Below are 16943 nucleotides of genomic sequence, written 5' to 3'. Positions count from 1 at the left end.
CATTAGTGGATTCTTAACCACTGTGCCACCAGGGAAACCCCTTTTTTTTGATGTTGGCCATTTTAAAAGCTTTTTTTCGGGACTTCCCTGGTGGTGTGGTGGTTAAGAATCCGCCTGCCAATGCAGGGGACACGGGTTCGAGCCCTGGTCCAGGAAGATCTCACATGCCATGGAGCAACTAAGTCCGAGCACCACAACTACTGAGCCTGTTTGCCACAACTACTGAAGCCTGCACGCCTAGAGCCCGTGCTCCGAAACAAGAGAAGCCATTGCAATGAGAAACCCACACACCGCAAGGAAGAGTAGCCCCTGCTCGCCACAACTAGAGAAAGCCCGCATGCAGCAACCAAGACGCAACACAGCCAAATAAATAAAAAAATAAATAAGTTAAAAAAAAGTTTTTATTGAATTTGTTATAATACTGCTTCTGTATCATGTTTCAGGTTTTTCTGGCTACTATGCATGTGGGATCTTAGCTCCCCAACCAGGGATCAAACCTGCAACCCCTGCATTGGAAGGCGAAGTCTTAACCACTGGATCACCAAGGGAGGTCCCTGTGACTATGTTTTTGTTTAACAATGTTTTCAGAGATTCATCCATGCTGCTACATTATCAATATTTTGTTATCAATGATTTTATTTCTCCTGAGCATACAACTGTTCGGTCACAGGGCTGATATATCCTTACAACTTTATAAGAAAATTTGCAGGCTAATTCTTAACTTTTTATTTTATTATTATTATTTTTTGCGGTACGCAGGCCTCTCACTGTTGTGGCCTCTCCCGTTGTGGAGCACAGGCTCCGGACGCACAGGCTCAGCGGCCATGGCTCACGGGCCTAGCCGCTCAGCGGCACGTGGGATCTTCCCGGACCGGGGCACGAACCTGTGTCCCCTGCATCGGCAGGCGGACTCTCAACCAGTGTGCCACCAGGGAAGCCCCACTTTTTATTTTTAATCACAAAATATTTTAAAACAAATATGTGATGTGTATATGCGTGTTTAGAAGGTGAAAGACTTATAGGATCTGAAAAGAAACCAGAGTATGTGTATGCATGTATAAAACAGATACCTATTTACCTATCTCCAAGATTAACATTTTGTCTTTCTTAAATCTCTTTCTTAAAAAACAAACAAAAAAACTCCTAAAACTTTGTACACCACTAATTCTTGCCCCTCCTTTTGTAACCACTTTCCTCAAGTCACTGTGAATCACTCTCATTATGGTCTTACACTTTCACTCTAGACGTCTGTATTCATAAATAATAGATGCTGTTATTTCTTGTGTGAGTTTCCTTAAAAGCCTCATACTGTGTGTATCCTTTTTAAACTTGCTTTCCTCCCAACACTACATTTTGATGATTTATGTGTCATTAACATTTGCTGATAAATTATGTCAATAAATCAGTTTATTTCCATTTTGTTTCCATTTTTAATGCTATTGAAAGGTACAAAGTACAATAAACACTCCACATATCTCTTTGTGTATAATTCCAATTAAAATTCTAACAGAACTTGATAGGCTGACCCTAAAATTCATAGCAAAGAGTAAAAAAAAATAATAGCCATTTTGGAATAACATAAAAATTAAAAGCAGCTACCAAATATCCAATCCATAAAATGCAATGTTAATAACTGACTATAAAATTAGACCCCTAAGGGAATCTAAAAAAGAGTAGATATATGTATATGTATAACTGATTCACTTCGCTGTACAGCAGAAACTAACACAACATTGTAAAGCAACTATACTCCAATAAAAATTAATTTAAAATTTTTTTAAAATTAAAAAATAAAATTTGATCCCTATCCTCATTCCACACACATAATATAAATTCTAGCTGGACTAAAGTCCAAAATATAAAAAGCAAAACTGTAAAGCTTGTATTTCTTTATGACCTTAAGTTACAAAGAAGTATTAGGCACTATACAAAAACCATAAACAACTGATTATATTACTTTTAAAAAGATAAAAGAGCAAACTACAGGCTGAAAGAAGATACCTGCAAGATATGGAATCACAAAGGAATAGTATTAAACATATGCAAAGGATTAATAAGTCAGTAAGAAAATGTCAAATAGTAGAAAATGGGCAAAGATTATGACTAGGTGATTTATGGAAAAAGAAACTTAAACGTCCCATAAACCAATGAAAAAAGATTCCCAATCTAGGAAATAAACCAATGAAACGCTTTCATACTCATCAGATTGACAAAAATTATTAACAATGATAACATATAATGATGGGAAGATGTAGAAAAACAGAAGCATGTTGCTGTTTGTAATGTATGTTGTTTGTATGCAATGTATGTTGCACATACATTGTTGTAACCACTTTGGAGAGCGATTTGGCAGTGTCTTGTGAGGTAAGACGAGCATGCCTTATGACTTAGAGATTCAACTTCAGGGTCTCCACCCTGAAGCAACTCTCCCGTGCTTATTCTATGAATGAAAATTATTCTGGGAAAATGTTTCAGATAAACATTACCTGCTATCGGAGAAATTTTGAAAATACATGTTACTGACTGTCATTCTAGGGATTATGTAAATATTTCCCCCCCTTACCTTCAACAGGAAGCTGGGAGGCAAATTCTGAAGGCAAAGTTAGGAGAGCAAAATCCTGAAGCGCAGCAAGCCAGAGCCTACTTAATGTGCCAAGATCTGCGTGGACTAAGTCAAGCAGCCCGTCTGATGAAATCGACCCGTTTCCGACACACTCTTCTGAACAGGTAGTCTTCAAAGGTTGTTTGTGGTTTTTATGTCTTTCTACAGCAATTATGTAGACCTGTATAAAGGTTACTTTATAAATAGGAAAATCTCGTACCCACTGAAAAGGTGTTACAATATTTTTATCTTGCTGAAGAGGCAGACCTTACCTCCTGGACTTAAAATGCATTGTGATACCAAGAAGGTATACATATGTAACCACACACACAAAACTAGGGTAGAAAGATCCAAAAGCATTATCTTCAGTGAGATATATTAGGGATAATAAACATTTGACAAATATGCTGCCACCTTGCAGTTTACAACCATGACAGCTATAATTAAATGATCATGGCACTCTCTTTTACTAAGCCTAGACATGGCCTTGTAATCCATTTCAAAATATGGCTACAGGCAGCCATCTCTGAATTGAAATAAGCTGAATATCTTCTTTCAATGTTACCACTAAATTACTATAAAAAGTTTAACTATATAGATTTAACATGGACTACAGAATGTTAAAGTATTCAACATTGTACATAATGTGTACTATCTCTTTATCCATAACTCCAAAATCCAAAAAGCTCTGAAAAATCTAAGTTTGTCGGCAAATCAATCTGGTGGCAAAACACAAAAAAATTTATGTGAAGCTATTTCTACAATGTGAATATTCAAACATTTCACACAGATATATTTAAGTGTTTGATTACAGATTCTATGGTATTGTCCCAGACATCCTAGATGAATACATGAAATATGCATCCAAATTTTAAATCCCAAATATATCTGGCTCCAAGGATTTCACATAATTATGGACCTCAATTACATGGAACTTGTTGGCTAGTCATTACTTTCACTAAGGAGAGAACAGGAGAAAGTAATGGCTTAAGCAAGAGTATAGAGTTTCAAATTATTACAAAGAACACTATATAAGCACAGAGTAATTTATAAAATAGGTTACAGAAATTACAGAATCTGTTTGCTCTATTAAAAGCATATGTTTAAAGCATTTAGAGTTGACTTAAAGATCATTAGATCCAACTTATTAAATCTAGGCAGAACTACTTCCTGAGATTTGTCAACACTAAATAATGACAAAAATAGACACTTTACAATCTTCTGATTTTAATTAGCCCCACTGAAGGAAACCCTTTCTTATATGTTGGTTAATTCTCTCAGTTGCAATCTGAGACTATATACTTCATTAAAGTGGTATATGAACCAAGACTGGACAAGTCTGGTAACTGCTGAAGCTGGATGACGGGTATATATGAGTTCACTGTACTATTCTGTGTAAACATTTCCATCGTAAATTTAAAAATTATATAGCTTTCTTCCTGATTAGAAAAGTAAATAAAGAAGAGTTAAGCACTTCCCTCTAACATTTCTCTAATCTTAGGAAATAAACCAACTTAATATTCAAGTCACTTTATGAAAGAGCACTAAAAAATATTAACATATGTGTTATAGAGTTGACAGAATATATGAGCAAACCCACATTTCCAATAATTCAGGTTTCAATAAAAGTTGATTTCCATTGGCTATTATTAATGTCTCTCATGACTGCCCCTGCTTAAAGCAGCAGATAACAGAGAACAGAGGGCACTTTAGAATCCTTGGCCAAAATATCAATTAGCATATAAATACACCTCATATTGAAAGTCTTCTGTCAACCTTAAACATAGACTTACTTGTGTTTTAAATAGCTAACTTCAGTTTATGGCCTAAGATGTTTATTAACAACTTCCAAAATTCTAGAAGTACTAACCTCTGCCCAGGCTTTTAGCACAGCTAAGATCTCCATGGTAGAAGCACTTTCATTATATAAGTGACTTAGAGCTTCTTTTCCAACCTGAATTTTTGTTAACGATGCAACAAGCAACTGATGAACTCTTCGGAGATCATTAAGGTCACTTACAACTCCACTTGCTATCCAGGCACTGCAAACCTAGTTTTTTAAGAAAATCAAAGGTTATATTTAAAAATTATAAAAATTATAAACACCCCCTTTGTGAGTTCAGCAAAACTCACCCATATCTCAGGAATCTGGTCATTGAAATCATCTTGCTATCAAGAAACCCCAAGGGATACTGGTGATAATGATAGTCAAAGCCAGCATTTCAAAAGGGAATGAAGTCTTAAGGTTGAAGAAAGGAAACTGTGCTAATAAGTATATAAATCAGAGTTTCAGATGTTATTAACACAGTGAAATTAAGCCATGAAAGGCATCACTTTCATAAATGTTTGGATTAACATCTGAATTATATCTCCAATCTTGACTATTTCATCTTATTATTTTAAAAACAGCGATTAATTGCATGGTTAATTATTTTATCTTTCTTGAAAGATAAATTACCTACCATTTAAACCTCAATGAAGATTTTGATTCTTTTGAAGATATTTTTAATTTTAAAAACAAAACATCATTAATAATTCTCCAATTCAAAAAGTTTACTCAATTATCAGAGGTTATCTATAAAGGTTTTCCTAGGTGTCACCATATTTCTCTTTTACTACAGAAAATTTATTTTTCTTTTATATTTATTTAGTGTGCATCTCATTTCACAAAAGATTTCAAGTGGCTTACAGCGAGAACACATATAATAAAAACGATGATAAATTAGACTCAGGACAACAGTTAACACACTTCTGTGAATATTTGAAGGCTCTCAAACATTTCCTAAATACAAATGAATTTAGAAATTTGAAAATACTGAGTAAAATTATAATTAATTTAATTCACATCAGTTCTGCTTTCAGGCCATTCAGGTCTGGATATTGAATGTCTGACAACCACACCAAGAAAAGCAACTATTTAAAACTGTATATTATATGGCTCTCAGCTATATGAAAAAAAGCTCAACCTCACTTGAAATACAAATCTAAACTATCCTGAGATACCCTTTTTACTCCATCATATACACAAAAATCTAAGTTTGACAACTCACAATGCTGCTGAGACTTTGGGGAAATAGGCACTTACATACAGTGCTGGTAGGAGTTTAAATTGGTAAATTCCTGTAATATACTCTTGAACCCAGCAATTCAATTTTAGGGAATTTATCTCACAGATATGCTTAGACCCAGTGAAATGACCTATGCAGAAAGAAGGTCATTCACTGCAGCAGTATCCATTAATAGCAAAAGACGAAAAAACCCATATTTCCATCACTAAGGAGCTGGTGACATATCCATATATTGGATTACCATGCAGTTATAAGAAAGAAAAAGTTCTCTAAACTTAAAAAGTAAAGGAAAAGGGGCAACTGAGATTAATGGTTAGACAACTATAACGTAGAACCTTGGTATCAAATACTAACTGGAGAGCTGCTTCCTAAGAGAGGGTTTTTCTTAAAATTTATCTTTTTAACCTTTTACCTGACATGCTTTGGCAGTGACATCAGGTGGTGTCTCTGAGGTGAAGGCTGGTCTAAGTGCCGCTCCTACCTGGCAAGACATTACAGGCTCATTCAAGCATTAAAAAGTAAAATAGCACAAACTTTTTCTCATTTTAATGTTATTTTAAAATTAGTTTTTTTTTAAATTAGTTATTTATCATATGTATTATGAACATCTTTTGTTTTTGCCTGCCCAGCATATCTTCCCGTTTTTAGCTAAGTGCATCCAGGTTTTCCTTTGGGGAACTTTCTCTCTCCACAACTCTCAGCCCATGTTGTTGCTATGGAGTTGTGAGCACTGTCTGGCTCCAGGGACCCACACTGGGATAATGAAAGCTCTCCTGAGGACATTTGCTAGGAGTACTAGGAAAGAAGCTCTCTCTTTAAAAGACTCTGGATGCTAAGAGAGCCATCTTGATACCACTTGGAGAGGGCAAACTTGAGAATAAAGCCAGTGCAGAAGAAAGCAGAGCCAACTACGGTTCCTGAAAACAATTTTCCTTTCCTCCTTAAGTGAGTGGTAATTTTATTTCTATCATTTGCAATTTTAAGAGCATTAAAAATATAAGAGGGGCTTCCCTGGCAGCGCAGTGGTTGAGAATCTGCCTGCCAATGCAGGGGACATGGGTTCGAGCCCTGGTCTGGGAGGATCCCACATGCTGCGGAGCAACTGGGCCCGTGAGCCACAACTACTGAGCCTGTGCAGCTGGAGCCTGTGCTCCGCAACAAGAGAGACCACGATGGTGAGAGGCCCGCGCACCGCGATGAAGAGTGGCCCCCGCTTGCCGCAACTAGAGAAAGCCCTCGCACAGAAACAAAGACCCAACACAGCCAAAAATAAACATACAAATAAATTAATTAATAATAAAAATATATATATAACAGAGCTCCCTTTAAGTAAGTTGAATTATAATATTTTAGTCTAATGTGATTAGTTGTATCTAACTCCTGTCCCTTCCTTTTGCTCTTTCCCTAAACACACATTGGCATTACCTGCTGGGAAGATGTGATGGAGCCTGCTAACCAACTGGTGAACTGCTCTGGATTCCCTAACTGCCAGCCATCAGAAGCTGCCTTTGAATCATGAGAGGTATCCTTGGATGAATGCTACTGAAGGATTACATGTGATGTGTATGATATAATATGTGATGATTTTGTTATCTTCCTTGTTCCTCCTAGGCTGCTTAATGCACCAGTCAAAAAAACACCAGTTAAAAAGCTTACAGAGGGCTTCCCTGGTGGCGCAGTGGTTGAGGGTCCACCTGCCGATGCAGGGGACACGGGTTCGTGCCCCGGTCCGGGAAGATCCCACATGCCGTGGAGCAACTAAGCCTGTGCGCCACAACTACTGAGCCTGTGCTCTAGAGCCCATTCGCCACAACTAATGAAGCCTGTGCGCTCTAGGGCCAGCGTGCTGCAACTACTGAAGCCCGCGTGCCTAGAGCCTGTGCTCCACGACAAGAGAAGCCACTGCAATGAGAAGCCTGTGCACTGCAACGAAGAGTAGCCCCTGCTTGCAACAATCAGAGAAAGCCCGCGCACAGCAATGAAGACCCAATGCAGCCAAAAATAAATAAAATTAAAAAAAAAAAGAACAATGCCTATTCCACAGGGTTATTGTTAAAGATTAACTTAGTAAATGAATGTTAATTTTTTAAAAAAGCCCTTTATTCCCCCAAAATTACCAAAATGGTTTTAATTATGAAAATTAACCTTTAGTGTTATAAAAGACCTGTTTTATGTATTATTTTGCTTTTACATGAAGATTTCTTCTTTAAACATACACTGATTATACTGGTGATATATTAGCAGAGATACATACTCATTTACATATTAAAAGGTGACATGCCAGTTAGTTCCACAGACTTTTAATAATAATAAAATTCTCTAGTAGAAAGAGCTTACATTGGCTTGATACTGTTCCAGAATCACATGACCTGGAAACTCTGGTTCTGGAATAGTTGCAAATCGCCGAATAACAACTAACAGTGTTTCAAGGCCAGAAAGACGGAGCTGATCACTGTGATCTGTGGCAGCCATAAAAGCCATGCGAATTAAGTCACCAAGATGTAGCACCAAAAAGTCATCTGCAATATTAAAAAAAATATCTTATTAAGAAAAAGAATATGCTGGAACTAAGATTTATGTTAAGTGATAATTTTTCCTCCTTTTAATTTCATAACCTAGACTTTCTTTTAAGTACTTCTGATTTGATTTACATTTTACTGTTTGTTAAATACAGACTTTAAACTGGCTTTACTGCACCAGTGCAAATACTCACATACAAACAACTATCCCAAAGCAAGTAATTATGCAGCTATTCAAAAACAAAGGCAGAATTAGCATCCTTTAAAAGAGTACTAATAGTACCTTCAATAAAAATTTTGTTCAGACTTTCTGATAAAAGTACATTAGAAGGTACTTAGGAGACTGGGTTTTGATGAATTAGGCAGTAATTTAATCATCCTCTTTACATCAAGTTGAGGCTAAAAGACTTAATGTCCCTTTAAAAAAAGTTTTATGTGGTTCTTTATATGGACTACATTACCTTACTTTTTTGCATGTCCTGCCACACACACAAATGATGGGAGCATAAAAATATTTCTAGCTGTGAAATTATAAATGATAATTCCTTTCACGCCTACAATATATTCTTTGGTATAATAATTCTACTGGGGAGAGACATAAGACAATCATTTAACACTGTTCCAACAATAAAATGTTTACAGGTACAACTAACCTTTACCTAAAAAATATGTGAGACCAATTCAAAGAAGTATACTAGTTATAGGTCACACTGAAGAAACCAACTCATCTTAGTAAGTGCCAATTACAGTTTTAATTGGGAGCACAGGAGTCAGTAAGCACGTATATCAGAATAGTGCTCATCACAAATAAGAGACTCAATAAATGCTTGCTTGAAAAACAATTAAAATAGAAATACTTAATTCATACTCTCAGACTGACCATACCAACATCTTGCCTTATGATTCTTTTGTCAGGTAAAGAATATTTCCAAGGCACTGAGACATGAGCATTTAGTCTTTGAACATATGTGCTTAAGTGATTTTAAAAAATTAGACATTAAACCATAACCCACACGCATTTAGGTAAAAATAATAAAACTGAACAATAAAAGGTCAAAATGGTCTTACAACTCGGTTTACTTTACATTGAGATAGACTTAAATATTTTCTAGGTAATATCCTTGAAACCAAAATAATCTATGAGCAAAACTGCTCTAAGTTACAATTCAGAAAATAAAATTTAGAAAATAAAATTTGGCAACTAGCTAATGTACATACTACTTTCCAAGAACATGACTATTCTCTATAAACTTAATATATCACATATGTCCACTAAACAAAAGTGAATGTGAATTTAAGAAGTTTAATCATTAAAAATGTATTTGAACATTAAAAATATACTATAGGCAGACAGCATTTCAATGTATATCATTTGGTCTTTTCATTATTATGCCACTTACTTCTTGAATCCCTTTTTTTCATTTCTTGTGCTAAAGCGATGTCAAAATGTGCACTGTGTGCATTCTCACACTGGTTAATTATCCTGCAGACACATTCAGCAGCAAAGACTCTTGTAGCCCATCGCGGATTGGTAAAAGGATGAGGTCTGCCATCATTTCTGATGGTCAGAACTGAAGCATCATCCCCTTTATCTCCTTCCTCTTCTTGCATTGTATCCACACAAGTTACAGTTGTAAAATCTTTTATCACGGGAGAATACACATAATCACAATCAGTTGGAAGATATATTTATAAAGGGACACAATGACTTCAAGTACAGACTAGAATTACTGTTGATCAAAATGACTACTAGTAACAGTGGTATCTAAAGAAATGCTAAAAAGAACTATTCTTAAAAAATGACAAAGTTGTTAAATTATATTTAAAGTGAAAACTGAACATGATACTAGAATAATTATCAATCCCCTGTATGTAGATGGATATGCTTAAGGAAGCTCAGAATTCCCTAGTAGGGAGTGTGGTGGATAGAACTAGAGATGTTGTTTTAACACTGGGGCCTTGAATGAATTTAAGAAGGTTCCTGAACCCACTAAAAATGTCCAAAAATGTTTTTTTCAGTACAGACCCATTGCTGTAATTACAGTCTCAAATTGTCCTGATGGCCAGAGCCATTAAGTAGTAAATTATTTCCCCTTAATATTATACTAACTGCTAACTTATTAACTGTTTAACTCGACTTAAATTGGAACTTATGCTATAAAACAAACCAACTTGTTTTCCTTAAATTATCTTGTATGTCAACATTTTTTGAGTGTGATACAATAGATAGCAATGATGTTACAAATAAAGTTAAGGCGAACTCTTGTCTTAAAACTGAGAAGCAAACAGAGACTGAAATGTGGGTTTTCCTAATAAAAAGGGATAGAGGCAAACTACAAAGGATAAAGAATAAATGGTGAAATAAAATTGAGCTATTAAAATTTTTTAAAAAGATAGGTAAGATACCAGAAAGGTATAATCAACCTATCTATGCACATATATTTTTTTCTTTTAAAGAAGTCCTTCTAAGTTCTTAAGTAGTGGCGATAGAGGAGAACATTGAAGAAGGAAAACATGTAGAGCATAATGGTTGAAAGAGCAGGTATAAATCACTGGAAGAGTACCAAGAAGAACAGAGGTAGACAGAGAAGAATATTTTTAAAAATGCCAAAAATTTTATGGTACCTTTCTTCCTTTCACATAACTTAACTCAGAGACCAAAGTGACATTAAATTATAAGACTTAAGTAACTGAGTTGAGAGCTACTGAAATATTATGAAAAGTTAAGATTTTAAAGTCATGTAGGCTAAGGTTTGAATACATCTGTGTGTGTTACTTAACCTTTCCAAGTCTTGTTTTCTCTCGTGTAAAATGGAATAATACTGCCTACTCATAGGATGGTTAAAGGATTAAATCATATAAAATATGTACAACACCTGGAACAGAATTGGTTTCTATCCTCTTTCTTCCTCATTTATTTTCTTAGTCCAGGATATAAATTTTAAAGACTCTAACACACTTTCTCACTAATAATTATCTTGTACTAACAAAGACATTAGAGAAACAACACTATTAATATATTTAAATTAACATTATTAAGAGTAGAGAAACTGGCTTGCTCAAAATGTCATAACTCTTGGTGAGTTTTCTATTAAGTTGATTTGAGGCAACACCTCAAATATTTCTCATATGTATGAAAATAAATGATGGGGCTGCTGTAAGTTAGGTTATCCCTTTTATAGCATAAATAACAATTCTAATTTTTAGTTTGTTTTTCACAGGAAAGTCATATAAGACAATTATAAGAAAAAAAAAAGTAGGCTTTTAAGTGTTGGACTAGAATCTCCATTAAAAAAAACAACAAGCAATTATAACCCAAATATCCAGATTGATAAACTGTCACTAGCAAACAATTTTAGATAATGCTCTTACTTTTAATTTTATTATGTTGGCTGGTAATCACCAATACTTACCAGCTGATGCAGCAAGTACATCTTTACAAAGCTTTAACCAAAAGGAGAGTTTATCCACTGCCATAGATGTGAGCATATGGTTTAATGTCTCTTTGATATCATGGCATAATCTCCCATCTGTCTCTTTGTCAAGTAAGGTCAATAAGGCCCCTTCAAGGCCTACTTCTCTGATGTTAGCATCTGACAAGAAGAAAATCGATGATCTAAGTAATACAGAAAACAAAACTGCCATATGAGAAGCACACACATTCAGTAGTTATTAAAATATTACATGCAAATATATTCTAAAGAACTAGTCCAAATATTGCACCTCAACCTACTGAGGTCTATTTTAGTTCACAATTCAAGTTTGGTAATTATTCACAACACTGCAAAGTTATTTTTTATGCAATGTCATTGAAAGATAAATCTTTATTAAGAGTTAATATGTTTTCCTTAAATTAGATAAACATTTAAACCCAATTAGCATTCTAATACTTATAAAAATACTTTCTAATACTTATATTAAAAAAAACCCCAATACTTATGAAAATTTATACAATGTTTCTTGGTATGATTATTTTATCTTTTCTTTAAAGTTAATTCAAATAAATAATCATAATTAAGTTTTACTTATTCTGGTACAAAAGCTTTACATTTATTAACATGAGAGTAAAACTCAGACAGAAAAAACTATTGTATGGAGAACAGTGTTTAATTACTGCAACTAAACTACAGTGGATCTAAAGAAGACTACTGAATTAATATAAATTACTACACAATATTCTCACTGCAAAGTAATAAATCATCTCAAAAAAGAAATAAAAACCTTGATCTAGTGTCTATTTCCTCTAATTCTGAAAATGTCAAAAGAACGTATACATTTTCTCTTGAAGATTTAACTCATTTGGCAATTATGAAAGCATTTAGTTCTAAAGATTATGCTACTATTTTAAAAGAGGAGTTATCTTTTAAAGATCAGAAGGAGGAGGTAGGAATGTTTCTGATTAGGAGTCAGAACAGCCCAATGTAATGTGTGAGTCATGACTGGATCATAAATTTGGATGGGGGTGAGAGGGGTAGGAAAGAGTATTATAAAGGACTATAATGGGAAATTTGTGCGAGGACTGTACATTCTATGAAGCTACTAAATTAATGTTGATTTTACTAGGTATGGAAATAACATGTGGTCATGTAGGAGAATGTCCTTGAAAAATGCAAATAAGTATTTAGGGGTGAACCATCATGATGCCTGCAACCTGCTTTCAGATGGTTTGGCACAAGGTTTGTGTGTGTGTGTATATATACTGAGAGATATATAAAATGAGTATCGTAAAGATAGTAGGTGAATCTATGTGTTCACTGCACATTTCTTTCAACTTTTCCATGGGTTTGAAAAACTACAAAACTTTTAAGAAGGAATATGAGTTCTTTACTATAAATTTTTCTTTTATTTTTGGCTGTGTTGGGTCTTCATTGCTGAGCATGGGCTTCCTCTAGTTGCAGTGGCTTCTCTTGCTGCGGCGCACGGGCTCTCTGCACGCGGGCCTCAGTAACTGTGGCACGCAGGCTCAGTAGTTGTGGCTTTCAGGCTCTAGAGCGCAGGCTCAGTAGTTGTGGCTCATGGGCTTAGCTGCTCTGCAGCATGTGGGATCTTCCCAGACCAGGGCAGGTGGGTTCTTAACCACTGCGCCACCAGGGAAGCCCCTTTACTATAATTTTAATCACACAGCTAATTCAATAATTATGTACCAGTACAGTTACATAATAAAATCCTAAAGCAACAAATACAGATAATTCCAGTGGTGAATATAAGTTAAAGGTCACTTTGGGGAGAATACCACACATTAACCATGTTCTGCAACCTGTCTGATGACTATAACAGTTCAGCAATGCTGATAAGCTCAAGTCAGAGCAAAGGTTTTAATATAATAATAAAACTAATTTAAAGAGCACAGCATGACAGTAAAATACATTATAGATCTGAGAGCTTTAGATATTGGAAAGGTTTATGAAGTCTGAGACCTAAAAGTGTGACAGCACTTGGGAAACTATATACTTTTAAAGTGTAAGATATTATCATTACTATTTTTATAGGCTGTTTGAATTTATATGCATGTTTGAGTTATTCACATAATTTTTAAATGAAGAGACATACTTAAAACAAATCTTACTGGCCAAGAAATCCTTTAATTCAGCTCTAAAATATAGAAAGGGTATAAAAATCCTTTAACTTGAAGCAGATTCATCTATGAGAAATTTTATTGAATGAGATTTAGGGGGAAGACAGGCATATATGATAAAATGACTTCAGCGCTAAATCCAGTTTCAATCCATTATTGTAAAAAAACTCGTTTGAAACCAATGGCTCTCAAACTTCAGTACCATTATCATTATTGTAGAAAAATAATTAAGAGATTGCTGGGCTCTACTGCCAGATTTCTGGCTTAGCAGATTTAGGATGGGGTCCAATAATCTGCATTTCTAACAAGTTCCAAGGTGAGGTGGATGTCGCTGCTGTAGGGGGCCTAAGATGGAGAACCATTATCTAAACCAGTAACATCACTGGGTGGAATGATAATCATTGTTAGCAATTATCACTTGTAGCAGGTTTAAGACATTATATACTAACTTTTAAATTTCGTTTTAAAAACTCATGTTTATATGGAAGATTTAAGATTAAAACAGTCATCTGAGCTGGAGATAATACTGATAAAAAGAACTACCTGGAGTCAACTCTTCTCTGCTATCCTTAGCAAGCATAACAGCGTGTTCTGAAACTTCAGCTGCTTCTCTCTGAACAAGCTGACGTAAACAAGCCAGTACTGCTCGTCTCAGTAACAAATAGGGACTACAAAGATTCACCTGAAAAACACCATTTGGGAAGTAAAAGAGCTGAAATTCTTCGTGGCATTCAATACATCTAACAGATATTCACTGGACCCCTCCTGATTGTGTCCAGCCCACTGATGGGCTGGACACAATTTACTAAATACACAGAAACTTCAACTATCCTAGCACATATTTTTTATTATACAACTTAGAAACAGCTTAAGGAGTAATACATGTATTTATTAGGCAATATTCATAAACAAATCCAAGCAAAAGCCTCCTGACAATGTTAGAAGACATAAAATTTATATGAGTAAAACAGTTTTGAGAGACAAAAGAGATACAATGGAGAAAGAATTTATTTACAGCTTATATATATGTGCTCATGGAACTATATTATAATGTTTTATGAATCTCTAAGTAGAAGTTTATACAAATCCATATAAGCACTGTAGCATACTGGTTAAAATGGAGGCTCTGGAGTCAAACTGTCTGAGTCCTAGATCCATGACTTACTAGCTGTGTGACCTTGGGCAAACTATTTAACCTCTCTGTGTCTCAGTTTCCTCATCTGTTATATGGAGATAACACTAAACACTACCCCCATCTCACAGGGCTGTTGTGAAGTCAACACAAAGAAACATGCAAAAGTGCTTAGCACAGTACCTGGCAAATAGTAAGCACTCGATAAATGTTAGTTATTATTAATGCAGCGTCTATCAGTAGTAGTTTATTCAGATGCCATACATAGTAAGTAAATGCATTTTCAAATAAAGGCAGAAAGAGTCTTACTCAGAAAACATATTCACCGAAAATGCTCTCTAGAAACAACATTATAGATAGCAAATTTTATACATGTATATCTACTTATATATGAATATACATATATGTACATAGATATGTAAATGTCTTAGCAATAGAGAATATTTCTGCTCAGAATGATAGGCTCAATACATATTTTTACTGAGAAGTATTTAAACCATGTAAATCTCAATAGGTTGTGTCTACCTAGGGTAAATGATACAATTGGTGATATACCTTAAATGAGCAATTAAAACAAGTCAAAGGTTTCTGGATACCAATTGTTAATGATTTCATAAGTAGAATAAAGCCTAGAGATTTTGAAATTTATTTTGTCCTAACTATGAAAATAACGACCAGTTTGGTGTGGCTTATGACAATAAATGTTCTTATAATAGTGATTTTTCTGAGCAAAATTTTAGAAATAATGGCATAATTCATATATGTGCCTTTAGATCTGGTTTATGTGTCAAAGACAGGACTGAAGTAGGTGAGTCTGTTGAAAAGACCAGAGGCAAAATTCTGAGGAAAAGAGTACGTAGTGGCAGCTGGTTTGTGATATATGATACATGCAAAGAGAGCTAAATCCTCAATTTTATCAGAAGATAAAAGGCAAGAAAAGTTTGTGAATATATTAGCAGTGAAACATACAGATGAGAACTGCTTTATAAATATGTTCTAATACCCTCAAGCTATATCATGAACTCAGAAGTGGAAAGACAGGAATGCCATTCACAAAGCCTCAAGGTCATGTCATTCTAGTCATGTTTAAGAACTCTGCTGTTAGAAACTAGTATACAGGATAACAGAGAAGTTAAAATGTAAACGATTAGGTTAATTCATGCCCAAGATTACGGCTATATTTAACAACAATGACAAAAAAGCACTCAAGACAATTTTAAAGAAAAGTTAATAAATCTATTAGTTACTTTAACTGGAGTTTTACAAGCACATAATACAAGGCAGGTGCAGCGTTTATTCAGGCTGGTCAAACAATCTTTTAGAAAAAGCATGCTCAAAAGTACTCTTTACTTGTTTGGTAGAAAAAATATTAAAAGGCCGTCACACAAAACAGAATGGGACGCTTAATATTTCCATGTCATTCACCAGCATTTATATTGGGAAGAGGAATAGAGCGGATTAAGGCAAACAAATCAAGCAAGCAAAATACAGAAATTAAATCAAACTGTAATTACAATTCCTTTCTGAAATGAATACATTAAATCAAAATGATGCAAAATTAAGTGCAAGGAGTGAGTGCACCAGCTGGAGAAGGTTAGGGAGGATTTGTTTACATGGGTATTAAATAAACACCATGTAACATGCTATACACACTGGACTTTGCATTAATGGTTAGCTTAAACAAAGAGATGCAGAGGAAAACAAGAACATCTACAACCAAAAAAAAAAAAAACACAACACAAAGAAACAGCACTGCAAACCTCAAAAAAAGTTAGGAATCGAGGGTCAGGGACCTACCAACACAGAATTATCCAACAAGATCTCCTGCACAAAAAACAAATGACAGACTGGTCATGACAAAACCAAAAGATAAATACTAGGATGACTTTGACAACAGTCAGCTAAGCATTAAAATGTAAATGTTAATAGAGCTATCATTCAAACTGGCTTAGCTTCAGCTTTAAAAAATATGCCATAAATACTTCATTTTCCAACTTAAAATATGAGTTGAGGTAAGATTTTAAAAACAGTCAACTCAAGATGTAAA

General features: G+C 34.7%; 1 protein-coding gene across 8 annotated transcripts in view; it reads right to left on the bottom strand.

Moving 5' to 3' along the window:
* The window catches only part of HEATR5A (HEAT repeat containing 5A), a 113620-nt gene that overhangs the window by 17209 nt on the left and 79468 nt on the right, over positions 1-16943 (bottom strand). For 6 of the 8 annotated variants that reach the window (XM_079906475.1, XM_079906474.1, XM_079906476.1 and 3 more), the window contains 8 exons: positions 16694-16720; positions 14308-14446; positions 11603-11782; positions 9590-9829; positions 8008-8189; positions 6083-6151; positions 4473-4652; positions 2564-2783 (listed from right to left, as the gene is read on the bottom strand). In XM_079906475.1, the coding sequence (XP_079762601.1) occupies positions 2564-2783; positions 4473-4652; positions 6083-6151; positions 8008-8189; positions 9590-9829; positions 11603-11782; positions 14308-14446; positions 16694-16720 (1237 nt within the window). The remainder of the gene's footprint in view (positions 1-2563; positions 2784-4472; positions 4653-6082; positions 6152-8007; positions 8190-9589; positions 9830-11602; positions 11783-14307; positions 14447-16693; positions 16721-16943) is intronic. The other 2 variants (XM_079906477.1, XM_079906478.1) reach the window with 1 other exon arrangement.

This window comes from Stenella coeruleoalba (assembly GCF_951394435.1).
Source record: "Stenella coeruleoalba genome assembly, chromosome: 2".
NCBI classification, from domain to species: domain Eukaryota; kingdom Metazoa; phylum Chordata; class Mammalia; order Artiodactyla; family Delphinidae; genus Stenella; species Stenella coeruleoalba.
This window is presented reverse-complemented; position numbering and strand designations above follow the sequence as displayed.